At 39.3% G+C, this 22,069-nt stretch overlaps 1 protein-coding gene across 5 annotated transcripts in view; it reads left to right on the top strand.

Annotated features, from left to right (window-relative positions):
• The first annotated feature begins 10,101 nt into the window (after positions 1-10,101).
• The window catches only part of phactr4a (phosphatase and actin regulator 4a), a 56,366-nt gene continuing 44,398 nt past the window's right edge, over positions 10,102-22,069 (top strand). For 4 of the 5 annotated variants that reach the window (XM_051872786.1, XM_051872785.1, XM_051872784.1 and 1 more), the window contains exon 1: positions 10,102-10,182. In XM_051872786.1, the coding sequence (XP_051728746.1) occupies positions 10,137-10,182 (46 nt within the window). In that variant the 5' untranslated portion in view covers positions 10,102-10,136. The other variant, XM_051872783.1, reaches the window with a different exon arrangement.

Genomic DNA, 22,069 nt, shown 5'->3' with positions numbered 1-22,069 from the left:
TTTCTCCCAGACCTGAGAGGCCACCATGTGTTGGTCCGTACAGACAACATGTCGGTGGTCGCATATATCAACCATCAGGGGGGTCTGCGGTCTCGCCAACCATACAACTTGGCCCGTCGGATCCTCCTGTGGTCCCAGGGGAAGCTCCTCTCACTGAGAGCAGCTTACATCCCAGGGCATCAAAATGTGGGAGCAGACGCCCTGTCGAGGCAGGGGCCGAGGCCCGGGGAATGGAGACTCCACCCCGAGGTGGTGGAGCTCATTTGGAAAAATTTCGGTCGAGCAGAAGTCGACCTGTTTGCTTCAGAGGAGTCAACCCAGTGTCCACTATGGTTCTCTCTGTCACATCCAGCGCCATTGGGCCTGGATGCCATGGTACAGACATGGCCGAGGCTGCGTCTGTACGCATTTCCCCCGTTCGCTCTGCTCCCGGGAGTTCTGGAGAGGGTGCGCCGGGACGGGGTCCGTCTAATATTGGTAGCCCCTTCTGGCCAACCCGAATTTGGTTTTCAGACCTAGTGTCTCTTTTGGATGGCTCTCCGATGGAGATTCCTCTCAGGCAGGACCTTCTGTCTCAAGCGGGCGGCATGATACTTCATCCTCGCCCAGAACTATGGAGACTGTGGGCCTGGCCTCTGAGGGGGCCAGGCTCATAGATGCTGGTCTCCCAACTGAGGTTGTGGAGACCATACTCCACTCCAGAGCTCCCTTCACGAGGAAGCTTTATGCCTATAAATGGAAGCTATTTGCTACTTGGTGTAGACAACGTCATGTGGACCCTGTCCATTCTTCTACCAGCTTAGTGCTGCAATTTCTCCAAGACAAGTTCTCGGATGGTCTATCCCCTTCGACTCTGAAGGTTTATGTTGCGGCCATATCGGCCTATCATGCTCCTCTGGGGGATTCCTTGGTGGGTCGAGACCCCCTTATTATACGCTTCCTTCGTGGTACTCGGAGGCTGAGGCCCATTGTTCGTACTAGAACCCCGGCCTGGGACTTGGCTGTGGTACTGGAAGGGTTAGCTGAGGCTCCCTTCGAACCACTGGAGGAGGTTTCTGAGAAGTTCCTCACTTTGAAAACAGTGTTTCTACTGGCTATCTCGTCTCTGAAGAGAATAGGAGATCTTCAAGCACTATCAGTTGCACCTTTGTGCCTAGACGTTGTGCCTGGTATGGTAAAGGCTTTTCTTCACACTAGACCTGGCTACGTGCGAAAGGTCCCCACCAATGTCCCAGGACCCATTGTACTTCAGGCCTTCTGTCCTCCTCCCTTTGCAAATTCGGATCAGGAAAAACTCAATCTGCTGTGCCCAGTAAGGGCTTTAGACACGTATGTCCACAGAGCTGCCCTGTGGCGTAAAACAGACCAGCTGTTTGTATGCTATGGGTCTCCTAAGAAAGGAGGCCCGGTGTCTAAGCAGAGGATGAGCAAGTGGGTGGTTGAGGCCATCTCACTCGCTTACGAAGCGGCCGGGCAGCCATCTCCCTTAGCTGTCCGTGCCCATTCGACTAGGGGTATGGCGGCCTCCAAGGCGCTAATGTCAGGAGTTTCCATCCACGACATATGTGATGCGGCTGGGTGGTCCTCCCAGCATACATTTATTAGGTTTTATAACCTTGATGTCGGCTCCACTCCGGGGTCAGCTGTGCTGTCTCAAGATAACAGACAGGTACTTGGCACTACGGTGTAGTTGGGATAGCGTTCCCAATGCGTATGACGCAGCGTCGACAGTTCCCATGAAAGGGAACGTCTCAGGTTACGTATGTAACCCTGGTTCCCTGAATAGGGAACGAGACGCTGCGTCGCTTTACCGTACCCCCGGCGTACCTGTGAGCGTCTTGCTTCAGCCATATTTCAGAAGCTAGCGTTCTTTGTTCTGGGTATGCTTTATAGTTTCCTGGTCCGTGACGTCACCCGCTTCTGACGTCTCGTCATGTTATTGGTTAGATTCACGAGTGCTTCACGACGCAATCACGCAGAGGCGTTCCCAATGCATATGAAGCAGCGTCTCGTTCCTTATTCAGGAAACCAGGGTTACATACGTAACCTGAGACGTTTTCTTTAAAAATCAGTAGGCTAGCTACTTTCAAACAATGTAAGTTTATAAGACTGTTTATAAAACTATGTGAAAAAGCGCTCGGATGAAAGTGAGCTCACTTCAGCTCAGGTCCCGCGTGCCTCACTTTCTCCACAAAGAGAGCCTTCCCTTGTCCCCTTCTCCCGCCCGGACCGCTGGATGACAGCATGTCCCTAGAAATGGTTTAGAAATGGTTAGAAACAAATGGTTTCTGCCCGGACGTCGCCAGCCTCCTCCCCAGCGGGCAGCTCCCTTTTTTTCCTGAGGTGCACGAGGAGCTCACGAAATCATGGCACGCCCCGTACTCTGCCCGCCTTCGCTCTTCTGCCTCTCACGCTCTCACCTCGGTTGACGGCGCAGAGCAGAAGGGTTATGACAAACTGCCGCCTCTGGACGAATCTGAGCCAACACAGCAGCCTCCTAAATCTGCGCCATCCGCTACTCAGCCCGCACCACGGCCTGAGCACAGACAGCGTTCACGCTCTGCTAGGCGCCACCCCCCTCCGAAGCGGCAGGGACCCCGGCCCAAGATAGTGCTGGACCCCGCACCTCAGAAGTCGGCCTGATACCCAAACAAGGAAGAGGAGGAGGCTAAGTCCCACCGCGGCCGGACCACCCTCCAAGATGCCTCACTCAGTTTTCCTGTCGCCCTGTTCAGTTTCAGGTGCTTGAAAAAATGTGTTTTCTGCCTGCACAGAGCCTGTTCAAACGCCCTGGCAGTGCACCGCTGTTATAGCGGACATAATAAAAAACAAACATTCTCAAAAAGAGAACAAATTTCCTCTTCCACCCCTTATGTGCACCACAGTTCCTCACAGCGACTTGGTGCTCGAACCAATCCAGCCCCTTGCCACCCGGGCCGAGGCCTGGCAGGCCATCCCCGGAGTGTCAACTTGGGTGCTAAACATAGTAAAACAAGGTTATGTGCTCCAGTTCGCTCAGCGGGCCCCGTTATTCAACGGAGTGGTCCAAACCTCAGTAGAGAGCAGGGACGTGCACGTCCTACGTTCTGAAGTGAACACTATGCTGGCAAAAGGAGCCATAGAAATGGTTCCCTTGGCACTGAGCGAATCAGGCTTCTACAACCGATACTTCCTCGTTCCCAAAAAGGGTGGTGGTCTCAGACCCATCCTCAACCTCAGATATCTGAAACGGGCCCTAATAAAGTGCTCATTCAAAATGATCACTTTGAAACAGATCTTCTCGCAGATGCTTACTTTCACATCCATATAGCCCCCTATCACAGACAATTCTTGAGATTTGCCTTCGAAGGGGTGGCGTATCAATACACGGTCCTTCCGTTCAGGCTGTCTCTGGCTCCGCGCACTTTGCATGGATGTGGCCCTCTCCCCTCTGAGGCAGATGGGCATACGCATACTCAACTACCTCGACGACTGGCTCGTCCTGGCCCAGTCGGAGGCGGATCTAGTGGCACACAGGTCCCTCCTCCTCAGCCACTTGGAGTGCTTGGGGCTCAGGGTCAATTTTCCAAAGAGCTCTTTATCTCCCAGCCAACGTATCTCGTTCCTGGGGATTATTCTCGACTCGACCTGCATGAGGGCCGTAGTCTTGCCAGAGCTATCCCTGGCCATTCAGCAGCTCGCGGAAACTTTCACGCCCGGATCCTCTCTGCCGCTCAGAACGTTTCAGAGGATGGTAGGTCTCATGGGCTCAGCATCGCCAGCCCTGCAGTTGGGCCTACTTCGTATGCGCCCACTACAGTTCTGGCTGAAACCGTGGGTCCCGCCCCCAAGCCTGGCAGCATGGTTGCTGTTCGCTCAAAGTGAATCAGGCGTGCACTGCAACCCTGGCTGGTGCCCCTTTCACCCAAGCCCCTTGTCTAGCAAGAACCACCCTAGAGTGGGCCCAGCACAACCTGCTTTCACTCAGAGGAGTGCATGTTCAGGGCATACTGAACAAATGGGCGGACATGTTGTCCCGGAACAACCTTCCCTCGGAGGAATGGTCACTCCACCCCCTTGCGGTTCAGGAAATTGGGATGTCTTCGGGAAGACAGAGGTCGACCTCTTCGCCTCAGAAGACAACTTTCGTTGCCCAGTTTACTTTTCAAAGTCCAAGGATGTGCTGGCCCACGACTGGCCCAGCCTCCTCCTGTACGCTTTTCCCCCGGTCGCTCTGATTCCCCAGGTTATCAGACGAATCAGGGAAGGTGCCCACAAAGTCCTCCTGGTGGCTCCCCTATGGAGGAGCCAACCATGGTTCTCGGACCTGTCTCAGCTGTCGTCCATGGAGCCATGGCCAATTCCCCTGAGACAAGACATCCTCTCCCAAGCGGGAGGGACGATTTGGCACCCCAAACCCGAGCTGTGGGATCTCCATGTATGGCTTCTAGACGGGAGCCTTCAAACCTCCCTGAAGATGTCCTGAACACTATCTCACAAGCCAGAGCTCCGTCAACGAGACGTCTCTACTCCCTAAAATGGTCAGTCTTTGCTGCCTGGTGTACAGCCCGGGGCGAAGACCCATTTACTTGTGACATATCTATGATATTGTCTTTCCTTCAAGACTTAATGGATAAGGGCCATACTCCCTCTACCCTTAAAGTCTATGTCACAGCTATAGCGGCCTCCCATGCTCCCGTAGCAGGGCAGTCGATAGGGAGAAACAACCTTGTTGTTCGTTTCCACATGGGACCTGTCTTTGGTTCTCAGGGGCCTTAAGGGCCCTCCCTTTGGACCACTCCAGACTGTCGACTTATGTCCGCTAACACTAAAAACCGCCTTATTGCTAGCCTTAGCATCTGTAAAGTGAGTGGGAGATTTACAGGTGCTCTCCGTGAGCCCCTCCTGTCTTGAGTTCAGGCCTAACAACTCAAAAGTCGTCCTGAAACCGAGACATGGATATGTCCCGAAAGTCCTATCCACACCCTTTAGGGCACAGATGGTCATTCTCTCTGCACTTCCTCCTTCCCAGGATGATCAGGAATTGAACCTACTCTGTCCAGTCAGGGCCCTGAGGACTTACATTGATCGTTCCGCCTCTTTTCTTCAGCCGGAACAACTCTTTGTCTGCTTTGGTGGCTGTACGAAATGTCTTCCGGTCACGAAGCCCAGATTATCCAGATGGATAGTCGATGCTATAGCGCTCGCTTACTCCTCCTTGGGCCAACAATGCCCCATAGGTGTTAGAGCACACTCCACAAGGGGCATGGCCTATTCTTGGGCATGGTCCACTGGCGTGTCCATTGCAGAAATTTGTGAGGCGGTCGGCTGGGCCTTGCCGTCCACCTTTGTCAGATTTTATAATCTAGACGTCCCTACATTACAAACGCAGGTTCTCTCTGCATAAGCCTCACCAATGTGACCAGATTATGAGTACTCGTTTATGGCCCTGACCAAAGTCCGGGTAATAACGTATTTTTCCCATTCCCTATATATGCTCTAGGCCCCAAGGGGCTCCTAGATTATATAGAAACGGAAGGACGACTACAGTGTCTTCAAGTCCCCTATCTTTCGGAATATATTATGCTATGTGCATCCGTGCAAGCCCTCCTTAGTGCTCTGCTCGGATGCTCTGTCGTCCCCCCTTCATAGCACAGCGTGATTGTATAATCCCCATTGCGTCTTGCCTAAACAGCAGACGACGCAGTACGGAGTGTAGTATCGAAAGGGAACGTACTCAGTTACTAACATAACCTCGGTTCCCTTAGATACGGAACAGAGTACTGCGTAACTTGCCGTGCTATTCGTAGGACGCCTCATGCCGTCGCTTCAGTCGAATTAAATCAGTTTGCCAAGGCGAGACGGACGCTTATATAGCCCGAGACCTCGCCCATTTTGGCGGGCTCGAGCGGGCTCGCTCACCATTGGCTCGCGCAGCTCTGCCGCGCCATCATTGGTTCGTTTTCTTAAACTCCACGAACCAATGGCCGTGCAGTTTTCACTGCGTGATTAAAAAAGGCTTCAGAATCAGTGAAAACAGGAGTTTCCCCGTTGCGTCTTGCCTAAACGGCAGACGACACAGTACTCCGTTCCGTATCTAAGGGAACCGAGGTTACGTTAGTAACCGAGTACGTTTTTTCTCATAGAATTCTAAATCCAACAGCCAGCTTGTTCGTTGGCGTTTGTTGGTGTTTGTTGGCGTTTGTCGGTGCGGTATGAATTGGCCTTAAAGTGCAGTTTTAGGTATATTTCTGAGAAGTATATAAAAAGTAGACTGAAAGTATAGTTTCTTATTTTTAGTTTAAAAGAAGTATACTAATAGCACACTTGAAAAAACTTATTTTTCGTAAGGGCTGTCATAAGTGAAAAATAATTCATACTTTTTGGAACTTTTACATAACATTAAGAACTGTGTACGGCATGTGTCTGTAACATGTAGTCTGGTTTCAGTTTTGTGTTTCCTGGACTTTTATTTTGTTTCTCAATGTTCTGTTTTTCCTTTCTGTTTCCTTTGTTGTCACAGTTTCCAAGTGTGCATCTCAATCAGCACCCTAGCTTCTGAGGTTGTGAATCATTATATCATGTACACGAATTCAGGCACTGGTAAGGACCCTGGCTCACTACACATTGGGACATTGACTCTATTTCTGGCAACATGATGTCCTCATTGTACAACAACACTACTTGTATTTATGAACAAAAGCAGAACTGATATCTTTTTAAAGTACATTATGATAAATTGATTGTTACATATACTGTACGTGCAACATTTCAAATAATAAATTATAAATGTTAGCTAAATTATGTTCATTACCTGTCTAGCAATGTATGTTTATGCTGAAATATAGCTAATAATAATAAACAATGTAAATACAATGATTTGTATTTTAAAAAAAACATCTATCGTGTGTCATTATGTGTAGTGAGTTGGTTCACATGATTTATGTTTCATGTTTCAGAACATCCGTTAAGGGAACATAGTAAGCATCAACGCTCCCTGGTTTTCATGGCGCATTATGGGACTATTTAGGAAGTGAACTAAGGACCAGCATAAACCAGCTCAAACCAGCTGCCATGCTTCAAAATGTATACATAATCAGCATATGCTGGTTTTTTGAACAGGGGTTTCAGTGTACTGGAAGGATTTTGCAATTGAGACAGCCCTTGATCCCTGATCAGTGCCCTGATTACTGAACTAGGGAGCTAATTGGGACACCCCCTAAGTATTTTTGCCTTTGTTGTCATTCACCCTGCGTTCTATTCGGAAAGGCTCATCCTTATGCCCTAATCCCTTCAAAGGGTTTACCCTCCGGAGTGAGAGCTTCGAAGGGAGTGTAGGGGTCAAAAAAACTCTTTTTTTGTAACGCACTTCTGCGTCATCTTAATGAGACAATCAAGGAGGCGCATTCGTCTTTTTCCCCCTGGTGTACTCTTTGTATTAATACGCATTCATTTATTGTAGTAATAAGCTATGCCGGTCTTTTACGTTAAATATAATGTATATTGTGTCTATGTATTTGAAACATTTGAATGGACTGATAAAGGTAGCTGTAAAGTATTTTTGTGGAAGTACAATGTCATTTTGACCATAATAATGTACCAAATCGAATTCATATCAATATTGCAGTAGTATAGAAAAATACTATACATACATTAGGTAAAATCGAACTCCGAGCCTCCTGTACCTATTCTGTGATGCCAAACAACTTCCCTGTGCAAAGGATCATGGGGGCCCGAAGTGTCCGTCAGTTGTACCCTTCGAAATCCTTCATTCCGAAGGGCCCTTAGAAGTGGCCAGTTTTGAGCACTTCGGTTTGGAACGACCCTTCAATATGGCGGCCATGATTGTTTTCACTCTGAAGTGCCCTTTGGAGGGCGATATATCCCGTTTGAAACACACAGAGTGATTCACTAATTGATTGATTAGTCCCCACCTGTGCCTTGTTTTCCTCTTCAGTTATCCTTTGTATAGTCCTCAGTTTCTGTTGTTCTTTGTCCATTATTATTAGTTGTAATGTGGTTTGTATCTTCAATGTTTGTTTTTTTTTCTTTTAGATTCTGCATCAACTTTCCATTGCTGCAACCATCGCTGACAATGTGTCAAATTCCACTCTGTGCATGTTAAAGGATTTTCACTGTGGGATGACTGTTAGATAATCTACATGCTTCATCTGTGAGACACAAATAACCCAGACCACAGTACACATATTTTGAAAAAGACATTCTGTGCTATTCCAATATTCAAGCATACAGGCAAGTAAGAATAATCAGACAAACTAAGAAACTCGTCTGGAGATTTTCAATCTTGCCATTTATTACACTGCAGTTTGTAAAAGTAGTAAAGTTATCCAAAGTATGTGCAGAAATAAATGAATGTTCGACTATGGTGGATATTCTGGTTTTGGCAAATGGCTTTCCCGTGCATCCCGTGCACGTTTTATAGACGTTTTCTCTTAGTATAGATATGTTTTATATGTATTATAACAGAGCTGTAAAAGTAAATTAAAGTATGACAATGGTAGAATCATAATAGTGATTTTTTTTTTTTTAATATTAGTTTATAATGAATTGAAGTTGTGAAATATATAACATGAATTAATAATGAAAATGAAAACAATTCATTTAATATTAAAAAAAAGTAAAATTAATAATAAAATAATAAAATTAATAGTCATTCTCAAATAATCAACTGCAAGCTGAAATCTGAAAGAATATACTATAAATGTAACATAAAACACATGTCTGAAGAGATCACCCTATGCAGTATAAGAGTTATTAAATTTCTAACACACCTAAGGCAACTGGTAGTTTTCTTTAAAAATATGATTGGAATAAAAAGAGAGACCATAATACCAAATTAACTGACTAATATGGCCTATTCTAAATTGAGAAAATTCCGTTTCATAATAATAGAATTGATAGACAAATTTAGCCTATGCTACCAAATAAGTAATAAGGTTGACAAATTGAATTTTTTGGTTTGTAGAATCAAATATGGCCACTAGATGGCATGCGTGATTAGTGGAACAAGTCCCACACATCATCTGGCAGTATTGATGCCCTTCCAGCCATTGATGTACTGTGAATGCTATGAACAGGGATATCATTCTTACAGTTGACTAAAACTCAAACCATAAAAAAAAAAAAAAAAACTAAACAAAAAAAAAAACATTTTAGTTACTTGAAATAAAATGAACATTAACTGAAATGAAATTAATGAAACTAATTCTATTTTAGCTAGTTACCAAGACAACATTTCCCGTTTTCATTTAGTGTTGTACTAAAATAACTAAAAATAAAACTGAAATAAAACTAATAAAATATATATATATATATATATATATATATATATATATATGTATAAACTAATATAAATGACACATCACACAACAAAAATGCTAAAACTTTAACTAAAATTAAAATGAAAAGGGGAAAATATAAAAACAAAAACAACAAATATAATACAATGTCAATGATACTAAAATAACACTGCTTTGAACCACAGAGTGAGTGGATAAAAGCTCCAAACTCAAAATATTATATTTAGAAACAAGTAAGACAGAAAGAGTGAGAATTTTAGAGAATAAAACAACAAAAAATAAATTTGGTGTCAACTCTTTACCAATGTTGCTTTTGTTAAAGGGATAGATCACCCCAATCATGTCACTCCAAACTTGTATGTCTTTATCTCCTCTGTGAAACACAAAAGAAGATATTTTGAAGAATGTTGGTAACCAAACCATTTGGGTTACCCTTGACTTCTATCTATCTATCTATCTATCTATCTATCTATCTATCTATCTATCTATCTATATATATATATAAAACAACCCAGACATTTCTCAAATTATCTTCTTTTATGTTCCTACATTTAATGACATTAAGGTGAGCAGTAAATTTACTAGGCTATAGTAAATGACATGGCTTTTGCAGTAAACAATTAGTTATTTAAAAAAATATATTTAGTTAATACAATACCTTAACATTATACAATAACATATGTTACTTAAATATAAAATGTAATTATAAAATAAATAAATTAGCAAAACATAGGCTACATTTAAAAGGAGGGATTTATGGTAGCAACCTGGCAACCTTTTGATTTTATTGGCAAGTTCGAGCTTTTCCTTGTCACATGATCTGCCAGACTGCCAGCCATGGAAGAGATAGAACCGCCACAGGTTTGCAGAGGAGGAATTCCAGGTGAGACACCTGGCAACCCGTGATCTCTCGCTTGATCAGAGAAGGTAGAAACCTGACAGTCAACCAACTGTTGCGGTCGATAAACACGAGTTGACATTAGGTTAACTGAACTAACGCAACCCACAACAACGCCATGAGAGGGCTCTGGATTAGGACATATTAATCCAAGAACATTTCGGATATTTCTTTGTTTCATCTCATCTCATTTTGGGAGTTTGTGGATTTGACAGAGTTTGACTGACAGCCGCAAGGTTAACCTGGGTTTCCTGTGTATTAAACTCTTCACGGCTTAAGAAAAGTTTTATGGAGGGATTTTATTAATACATTCAAACAGGTAATGCATTTTAAGTTCTAGAAATGTCGTCATTAGTAATAAAAGGTGATGTTTTAATGTTGTTAATCATTAGCCGCTAACGGCTAATAGCTCAACAACCTGTTGCTCTGTTTCAAAACATCATCAGCAAACCAGGAAATAATAACAATAAACAATTTTAAAAAGAATGTAAACACTCGAATCAAATCATTTAAACACAAACCGTCTAAAGAATAATTGTTTAAATAATGGTGTCATGTAATTTAGTTAATTATAAAGTGACTTTTGTTTTGAGTCAATGTAGCATCCGTTCTGTGATTCACCTTTTCAACATGTGAACATCTACACTGATTTATATGTTGACTAAGTTTTCAGCCTTGTGATTCTGCCAGTTTTGGGATGAAGGTTCTCGTCGTTGACATGTACGAATTCATTGCATTCCCCACATGGTTTCTGTTGGCGTGGGCAAGTTTCAGCAGGCACAGGTGATGTTCGGGGTAGAAACTCACAGAAAGAGCAACCTCAGGGTTTGTTTTCTGACAGAGACACATCGAACACACATACAACAGGAATTAAAATACCTGCTGCTGTTCTGATAGCTCTATTTATTATAAAGTTCAGGGAAGGGTTAAGTGGCAAAAGTGGCACACAATAATTATGACATACTACTGTATGTACAAGTCATAATCATGAGATTAGAGAGTCTTATGACATAAAAAGATGAAACGGACATACCACAAACTAGTCATAATTAGGACTTTTTTACATCATAGTTATGACATTAAAAGTCATAACCTATACTGTGAAAGTGAGTGCACTGTAACTTTGCTGGTGGCGGTGTCCATCTGAATACTATGGAAACCCATTTCTGCCACATAAAGGAAAAAAAAAAAGTTTTCGTAAATCATAATTATGACATACTAGTAAGGAATATGAGATTAAAAAGTTGAAATTGACATACTAAGTCATATTTTTTTTTTATTATTATTTTTTTTTTTACTTTTAATGCCATAGTTGTGATATTAAAAAAAAAAGAATTAAAAAATTATATATTAAAATATGACACTTTTAATGTCAGGATTTACTTTTTAATTTCATAATTATGATTTAGTATGTCAATTATACTTAGTATGTAATATTTTTGACTTTCTAAATACCATAACTATGGCACAAAACTAAAAAAATGACTTAGATTTCAGTTTAAACTTTTTATGTCTCTTTACTCTTATAATTATGACTTGCAGTATTATGTCATAATTATGACTTTGTATAAATTTGGCTGTAGATCTCATAACTTTGACTTTTTGTGTCAAAATTAGGCTTTTTAATCTCACAATTATGACTTGGTAGTTTGTCATAATTATGACTTAGTATGTCGAGTTATTAAATTTTATGTCATAATGAAGATTTACCAAAATCCTGTGGTGGAAACGGGCTTCTACAGAATACAGAGTGGACTCTGGGTTAATCATAAATGAAAAATGTGGCTGTGTGTCCTGCAAATGTTGCAGTGATTTTGTTCAGTAATGGCCTAGTTCAAGCTTGACTGTGTCTCATTTAACCTCTATTCATCTTGTCAGTGCATCTAACAATGTCTGTGTCAGACAATGAAGGATTGTTTAGCTGAGGTCAGAGCTCTTGATGCTCTTTAGGATGGTGAAGTGCACTGTAAGCGTCCTGAAATTGCTGTTGTGATGTCATTTTAGTCCTCTGAGCAACTTAAGGTTTTGTCTCAGGCTGTCTTTGAATATGTTTCCACATCATTACGCACAGTTTATGGTTAACTTGTGAGTTTAATGGCTAATGAGAAGATTCACAGTTCACACTGCATGTTTTACTTACAAAGGCATTTGTGCAGTTCTGCTTTTTTTATTAGTTTAATAAACTGAAAGAATATTCACTCTTGACAATTGACAATAAAATGACAATTTGCATATGAATGAAGTGTTAAACAAGAAGTGTTAAACAAGAAGTGTTAAAGATCTCTTAATATCCTTTTATATTTTAGTTTTTAACAAACTGCTCTTTTGGTATCAAGGCCTATACAGGGCTCTACGCTAATATTTTTCTTTAGGAGCAATTGTGCTCCTAATAAAAAAAAAAAAATAGGAGCACAGTCAAATATTTAGGAGCACTTTCTGATCAATAACAGACATTAACTTTCACATTACAAGGTGATATTTGCCCCTTTAAATTAATTTCCAGAGGCATTTTTACCATTATAAGATCTTTTTTTTTTTCTAATCTTATTAAATGTATCATATTTCATCAATTTCTTAAATTAAAATAGAAAATTTGTTTTTTAAATGTTAAACAATAAATTCAGTTAGAACAATAAGACCCAATCAGACTGATACCACTCAAAAGAAATAATCTCCATCTGAAGTGGTATTATTTACACACATGTACATAGACTGCTTAATGCAGCTCATTAGTAAATAATGTTGTACGAATGTTTTTAAATATATATATATATATATATATATATATATATATATATTATATATATACACAGGGTTTTTCCTGGGTCAAAAATGGTCTTCGGTGGTGACAGACATGGTCATCCACACAAACAGTAAAATATGCCCTACCCACATGATCTGCGAGCCCAATACTGACAATAAAGTACCCGCCACTCTCACTGTAATCCTTTCTTGCCCTCTTTGCAAAAAAATCAGTGATTTCATAGCTTTGTAAGAGAAGATGCTTCTTTGCTAGACCTGACAATTATTTTGTTATGTATAATAATAATAATAATTAATAATCAGTATTAAAAAGTAGCATTAAAAAGTTACATTAACTAATAATATAATTTTCTACCATACAAATTTTTGAATGCACCTAGCAAACAACAACTTGCTTTGTTCTAGTTTCACCTCATGAAATGTAAAGCGTGCATATTTAAGCGAGTTTGTCATTGTACTGTTTTGTTGTTGTGTTTTTTATTAAGAATAATAATGAACCCACCCACCATTAAAGCAATTACCGCTACTTCAAAAGTGAAAGTAAAAGTGCGCACGGGCATTCATAGCGGTGTGTTTTTTTTTTTTTTTTTTTTTTTTTTTTTTAATTTTTGGAGGCATTTTTGGTCGTAGTGTAGAGCCCTGCTATATGTTTCAATTCCAGAGATATTGGGATCTCAATATGGCTCTAAGGCTACATTCAGACTGTCAGTCCAAATCCGATTTGTGTGCATATCCGATTGAAATCCGATCAATTTTAGCTAGTGTGAATGGCAAAATATTACATGAAATGCAATCTGTTTCAAGCTGTATTCATATGTGGTTTGCATTTCTGGAAATCTGTTTCAGTCTGCCTGCTCTGATCGGATTTCACATGGTTTATATGACTCTCACACCACGTAAAACATAAACGTCAGACGTTGTTATAGGAAACATGCTGAAAGTCGCTGCAGAAACAAGGTTGTGTTGTTGCAAAGTGCCAGACGAGCAGAAAATGACAATATAACGGAGACATGTTTTGAGATTGTTCAATTGTACACATTTTCAGTGGTCAAAAACCAAATGAAAAGAACCAAAAACCAAACCACTTTGCAGTTTGCATACAGCTGATACTTTTTTTTATCTGAACAAATAATGTAGAAACTAGAATTGTATCTCTTTATCAACAATTGCATAGAACATACCTGTCTGAGTGCCATAAATATTCTTTTTCCGAAGTTTGCGTGCTTATAACTCTAAAGTCAACATATTTTACTAATAGACGTACCAATCTGACCCATAAAATATGAATGGGAAACACTGCATCCATCATAAAAGTAATCCATACGGCTCCAGGGGGTTAATAAAGGCCTTCGGAAGGCAATGGGTTTCTGTACGAAAAATATCCATATTTAAAACTTTATAAACTATAAACTTAGGCTACTCCTACATCTCGTCAGAGTTTACTCTTTTGCTGTAAATCGATGCTTACTAACCCCCCTTACTAATGTTATTTTAGGAGATGTGTGGAAATGTTGATGTCAAACACGATTGATTGTTGTACAGTATGACTGGAAACCTTGATGTGGTCAATTTCAATCAAGTCTCTCAAATGAGATTTGACAGCTTCTATTTGCTGCCCAAGTCATATTGACTTTTTTAGAGCTGGAACGATGCGTCAATGTAATCGATTACATAGACTACGCACTGTTTATGCTCATCCCTAATCCCCTCATGTTTCACACAAAACAAAACTGTAGAGCAGATGCTAATGGCTAGTATGGTAGCACTGCTTAACTCACAAAAATTGCGATGTCCATAACATCAGGAAGTTTTATCACAATTGACATCATGTTATTAAATAAACGAGTCCAATCGAGGTGAGAGTTCATCCATCGGATATTTTGAACAACCAACAAGGACTATTATCTAATGCTTAGTAACCGAGTGTACGTTTGAGCCTCGCACCCAGCTCCGGTGGATCTGCGAATGAACGCAAATAATTTTGTCGCCTCCGTAAGTAAACTAAACCTGTCATGATTATACAGTTCACTGTGGCTCTCACATTATATGACATGGCAGATAGCTAGTTGTCCAATGTGGTTCCATTCATTAATAGCACGGTTTGTCGAGAATGCAGATGCTAGTCCTCAAAATGTGCAGGTTTGGTTATAGAATGGAGTTTTCATTCACGTAAAAAACAAAAGTTGTATGAACACAACTGTATTAAGTGGTGCTGCCGTACTAGCCATTTGCATCTGCTCTAGATTTTTGTTTTGTGTAAAACATAATGGTATTAGTGATGAATATAAACTGTGTGTAATCGACGTAATCGATTACTTTAATGCGTCGTTCCAACCCTATTGTTTTTGTTAAACTTTTATGTTGTTGTTTTTGATGTTGTTGTAATTTTTGGAGCTTGTCAAACCTCTTTCCTCATTCACTCTTATTGTGTGAAAAACTGCAGGACATTGTGCAAATTTACTCATCTTGTGTTCTTTTGAAGAAAGTTTATTCTGTAAGAATTATTGCTTTAATTTGAAGGGGTCATGAACTGCGTTTTTATTGCTTTATGTTTTGTGGGGTTATTATGTTAGTATGCTTTTTACATCAAAAAATGTCATAATTTAGAAATAAAAGGCATTTTTCCTTTCATCCTACTGGGTCATTCTGTGTCAAATCAACCAAATTTCAGAAACTTACACAGCTCAATAAATAGTGATGAAAGCCAAAATATTAAATGTTACAGATGTATATTTACTGAGTAATCCACGATTTTGTAGAGGGGAGTCAAAATTACAATTTTCACTTAAGATTTGGAGCCAGATTAGAGGGGTGTAATTGAGTTGGAAGAAAAACACAAGATACATTTCTAGTTTTAACATTATTTGTTCTTTAGATAATACTCTTTAAAAGAAAAAAGTATCAGCTGTATGCAAAGTGACCCACATTTGGTTTTTGACCACTGAAAATGTACAATTTACTCACGGAGCCACATTAACATGTCCATATTTCTGGGATTGAATCGTCAAGGGCCTTTAAAATGAAGATACCAAAAGGAAAGTTTTTTAAGAACCAGAATCTAAAAGGATATTAAGATATCTTTAATACTTCCTGAGTTACAGGCATCCAAACGTGAAAAACTGATTTTTGACCGAAGGTGAAAATTGTCATTTTGACCCCCCCTCTACAAAATAGTGGATTACTCAGTAAACATACATCTGTGACATTTAATATTTTGGCTTTCATTTTCATTGTTCCGGGACGAGCCGTTCGCTGGGCCTGGTGTAACTAAAAGTTTTTAATGGACTAACGAGTAAGTTTTCAGTTCTGAAACTTGCAGGATATTCTTATAGTACGATCACCTCTTATATATCAAAAGCTCAAGGAAAAGTTGATTTCTCGATTCACGACCCCTTTAATGCTGCAGCAGAATGTGGGATTTTGCATGACAGTTTCAGTTTTAGATCTGTGCCATGTGGTGCATGTGTGGGGCTGGTTTGAGCTAAAAATCTAGGTTGAACTTTAAACTCTCACAGCTATGTAAATACAGTGACACTGGGTCACTTTACACAACCAGTCATTCCAGTTCCGTCTCATTTTTGTCAGGCTTTCGCCACACTGCACTTTATCTTCTGTGGGGATGTTTGACTCATTCATGTGGTTGGTTATGTTTTTTATTCATTTTATGAACCTATCCCTGCAGTCCACATTATGCTGTTCACCTCACATGCACATTCACAGCACTGGCTGTCATGTGATTGCTCTTGCATTTTGTACAGTGCCAGTAAAATGGCGGCCCAAGGTGTTTTTTGCTCACGTTACCTACTCTAGAGGGAGGTGTTACAAAGGTGCAGGTGTTCTGTACGTAAAGTGTTGATCATTTTGTTGCTTTGCCTATACTGTTAAGATTGTAATGTTAATATATCTCTAAATTATAATGGACCTTGATTGATAATTGAATGATTTTAGTGTGAGTTTCTGTTCAGTTGTTGCTTTGAAACATTCCTGTGTTTGTTGTATAACTGCAACAGTATTATGAAGTACTTTAAATGAAGCATTATCAAAACAAGATGGCTTTTATATGAATATGGGCTGGGCTGCCAGAGAATTGTCAAAGCACAGACCTGTAACAGTCAGTTTTTCTTCAGAGGTCATTTGTCTTAACATGTCCTGAGCGTGCTGTTCAAGCTAACTTCAGCTGTGCTGCATTTTTTTCAACTGTGTACAGTGTTCAAAGAGTTGTCGGACCAGTTTGACGAAACGGGTTAGGCTGTGTACCTTATTAGTTAATCCATCTTTTTTATTTAGACCTACTTGTTTATTTTCTTTCTTCTCATTCACTTTTAATCACTATATTGTGTTAATGTAGAACAATGCTGGAGATCAGATATCTTTTTAGGTAACTTGTCAAATCAACAGAAAGCATTATTGATTAACCTTATTTTTTCAAATGAAGGTACATGTTGGTCAATAAGCAGTGGAAAAGAACATGCGGTGTACGCGATGATGTGACACAGCATAAGTACGTGCACAGAAAGCCATGTCTCTCAGCATGCGATCGCAAATTCAGTTGTCTTTTATGTCTTATTGCGCTTGAATGGTCGAATATATGCGCAATTATGTCAAAATGCCCTTGGTGTGGAGTATTCATGTAAACACAGCCAGTTATGTCCCAAAGAAAAAGTAAACAGGATGTGTCAGTATAATGGATTTGTGTGTTTGGCCTTAAAGTGACAGCAGCCTAATATACCTACCTGCTGTCATTAATGTGAATCACACAAAAGAGAAAATAACTTACTGCTCTTGACTGAAAACCATTTTTTTATTAAGCTTTAATAAGAATAAACTTATATTATATTCATACAGTGAAGACTATGCAATGACATAAAACATGAATGAACATCAGAAGGAATTTTGAAAGAACAGGTTCTTCTCTTCTTCGTACCTGCCGATTGTACTAAAGTGATTATTTCCAAATTCGCCATTCAATAATAAATCTCTAATAAATCATAAATCGGTTAGCCTTGACTGGCAACTCGATTCGCCTCGCACGTGTGTTCCACACCTCCACTAAATGGTTTCGATCAGAGTAATCAATGCGACTTCAGAAATGGAGTGGAAGTGCCCAAGTGGAGTAGAGAGGCAAAACTACTGACCTGTTCAGGACTTCAAGTGCAGGCCAATTTCATCTGTAATTGTAAAATAGGCTATTTTAGTTTTGTCTTTGTTTACTTAGTTAAGCATTAAACTGCTAGCAAATGTTAGCAGTAGCACCCCATTACTATCATCACTCAAAATACTGTATGCTAAAGGACATCATTATCTATTGTAAAGTTACGGTAGTAATTTAGCAGAAAAATATTCACATTGTTTTATAATGGGTTTAGAGTGAGCTAGGGCAGACAACAACACAACCCTTACAAAAATTAAAAAAACAAACAGACATGTTTACTATAGTTAAACCATGGTAAATACAAATTAACAATTGTTTTGCTACACTACCCATAGTTTCACCATGGTATTTGTAGTGAACTCTGGTTATACAAATGGTAATCAATCTGCCAGAATAACATGGTTACTATACTTTTACTATAATAAAGCCATGGTTAATTTTTGTAAGGGAAATACATGACTCATGATAATGAGTCTTGATCAGTCTTGGCTGGTCCCTGGAGTACGATCCCAACGGTTTGATTTAGAATGTTCAGTGCATCACATGATCAACTGCTGAATTCACATGTGCCTTCGCACTTTGGCTGGCGCTGAGCCAGAGACGGACGCACTCAGCGCTTGTCATATCATACTAGGGCTGCACAACGATTAATCGCGATGAATCGTTTGCAAAATAAAAGTCTGTGTTTACGTAATATATGTGTGTGTTCTGTGTATAATAATTATGTATATATAAATACACACACATGTATAAATTTAAGAAATATTTTCATGTATATTATATATAAATATAAATATTTTATATATAAATATACATTTTTTTCTTAAATATATATATGTATGTGTGTATATTTATATGTACATAATTATTATACACAGAACACACACATATATTACGTAAACACAGACTTTTATTTTGCAAACAATTAATCGTGATTAATCGTTGTGCAGCCCTATTTCATGCATATAAAATAGTATATCAGTCCAGCGAGTAAACTAAAAAAATTACTAGCCAATGGTGATTCTATTGCCAAGGTGTATGTAGAGGGTTGCCACGTTGAAAGCGTTTCTTGTATGTAAAAAGTACCTATGTACACATAAGACGCAGCAGTATCACAAGAAAAGCTTGACGTGCGTGTGCCGGTAACCATACATTAAGGTAACTATAACTGTACATAGGGCTGGGCGATTTTTCCGATTAATTCGAATTTAATGTTTTGCCTCCATTTTATTATCTTTAAATCGAGAAATCGCGATTTTGAATAAAAATGTTAGCAAACGTTACAATTAGACGTTGACAATACAGCAATGATAACCATTAAGAGAAGAAAATGATCCGACCACATGATGGCGCGCATGATTAACATTTCTCACGTGAAGCTCTATGAACGTAGAACACATCACTAGTCTTGAGCGGCTTCTTACTCAAAAATGCGTTATTGCGTTGACAAAATGAGACGCGGGCAGTGGAATGGGAAAAGAGCAAAGCTATTAAACGCACGTTGAATTTTTTTTTAACTTGACTGCCGCATTTTTAGAATGCCGTTTCATGGGAGACGCTGTAAAAGACGCGAGACACGAGTGCAACAGCCAAACATAAAAATAGCGCAATGGAATGAAAAAAACCTGTAAAGAACTACTACTGTATGTTTGATATTTCATGTTTGCATGATGGTGACAGGCTAAAAGGTGTTGTTATTTTCTGTTTTTGCAAAGCATTTGCTGTTAATAATAGCCTATTACTGGTGTTACTTATTGCTATTACTTTGTGGCTAAGAAATATTTAGCATTTTTCTTATTTTAAAGTATTTCTGAGTATATAGGATGTTTAAGATAAGTTTGTCATATTTAATACATATTTTCTGCAAAGATATTTAACAAATTGTACATTTACACCATGTTGATCACTGCTGATGTGGTACTTTTGAATAGAACTTTAACCAGATGGTTAATAAAGAGAATGTAACTTGAATCATATTGTAGTTAAGTTTTTAAGTTGACTAGTTAAACATAAAAAATAAAAAAAATCGTATTAAAATCGTCAATTGTTCTGAAAAAATCTAGATTTTATTTAGGCTAAAACCTAACTGTACATTAACTATACATCATGTCTATTGGTTAGGATACTGATATAAGAACTGTTGTTGTCAATTAAGCTTCATTCATAATGCTTCTTCTTCCCGGTTTCTTAAACCTGTGCATTCTCTAAACTGTCCGGGTGTTGCACTGCTCTCGCAGTTGACTTTTGCTGCCTGTGTTCCAACAACATGGCAATCGATTCAAATTGATAGAAGTCACAATCTATATGTAAATCCATTTTTTTCCCCCTCCTACCCCTATTATTCTGTACACACTGTGTAGATTTTTTTGTAAATGCGTTTGTCACTAACTGAATTATTTGGGAGTTAATTGGTTGTAGAATACATTGTCAGTACTGAAAATGACTGAACTCTGTGTGTACAGAACACGATTAAGCACAAAAAGGTGAATTGACACAGAATTGTGAATGTGGCCAATGTATCCAAGAACAGTGAGTGTACATCTTGGATTTCTCCCACTCCATTTATAGAAACACACCTGCGTTGGAAGAAACTTTGAACAGCTTTAAAGCTTAGTAACTTACTTTTTTTTTTTTTTTATATATATAAACCAACACGATGCAGATCTTGTTAAAACTTTTACGGAAAATCACCTGAAATGTTCCTTTTATGTCACTGTTGACAACAGTTGTTACTTGATCATGCTGAGACTATTAATGTTATGGCAAACATTATGAAACTCAATATGTGATTGACTTGCCTGTAAACATACGTACCCATCTTGATCACATGTGACCCAGTATGTAAGATGCCCTAGTGACAATGTGACATTTCAATCAGCTTGTGCAGTTGAAGGACCTAGATTAGACCTGTTATCCTTCATCCTGCTCTAAGTGCAAGGGATATTTCACATCTGCTGTCCCAAGGTTCATAGTGCACAATAGTCATGGTGCTTAAAGCTGCTCCAGCACTACAGGGAAGGGAACTGAGACAGACATTCTGTTTAAAGAGGCTTATTAGTGGAAGCCTAACAGCACTATAGAAACAAATGGGATGCATGGTATATTCTGTGCTGATTCAAAACGGCAACATTTCAGAAGCACTTCTGAATAAATTTAGCATTGCTGTTACAGGGAAAATAAAACTGAGATTTGTTTAACTTTATGTGGAATAACAAAACGCAAAAATAGCCTGACAATTGGTAATGTAAAAGAGATGAGCAACTGTAATCACAGTTACGTAGGATTATGATGTTGTTTAGGGTTAGTTGCATGTAATTATGCATAATTTATAGTTATTATTACAGTAAGTACATGTAATGTGTAATAGGGATACTGTAAAATAAAATGTTAACTAATAATTTATAATTTAATTAGATAACTTTAATTATATAATTATGTTTCTACTATTTGTACATTTCTACGTTTGTATTTATGCAATACAAGCATAATATTACAACTTATATTTGCACAAAATGACGCAAATGCACAAGTGAACTTGAACTAAGTTACGTGCTAGTCAGAATGTTTAACTTCTGGTGTGGATACGCTCTTCCCGTAAAAATGCGCTGAAACACGGCAACTAAACCCAAAGAATTCACAAATTTTTATTACAATAGTGTTGATCAAAGGAAATTGTTGTGCTCCAAATTGATAAAAAGTTCCTTTTTCTTTCAGGTGTGTAGAGCCAAGGAAATACTTAAACATAACAGAAAAGGTAGCTGGCTGCCCACTAGTAACTATGATTGGGACTGTCATATTACATAACATTATAATGAGAACACTATTGTAATATAAACAGAAAAGGTAGCTGGCTGCACACTGAGTCCAATGAAGACTGAAGAGGTCTAGAAAAACATCATTTATTTTATAATTTATTTGCAATTTATAAAATAAATTATGTTTTTCTAGACCTCTTCA

Source organism: Ctenopharyngodon idella, chromosome 19 (assembly GCF_019924925.1).
Source record: "Ctenopharyngodon idella isolate HZGC_01 chromosome 19, HZGC01, whole genome shotgun sequence".
Classification (NCBI taxonomy): Eukaryota; Metazoa; Chordata; class Actinopteri; order Cypriniformes; family Xenocyprididae; genus Ctenopharyngodon; species Ctenopharyngodon idella.
This window is presented reverse-complemented; position numbering and strand designations above follow the sequence as displayed.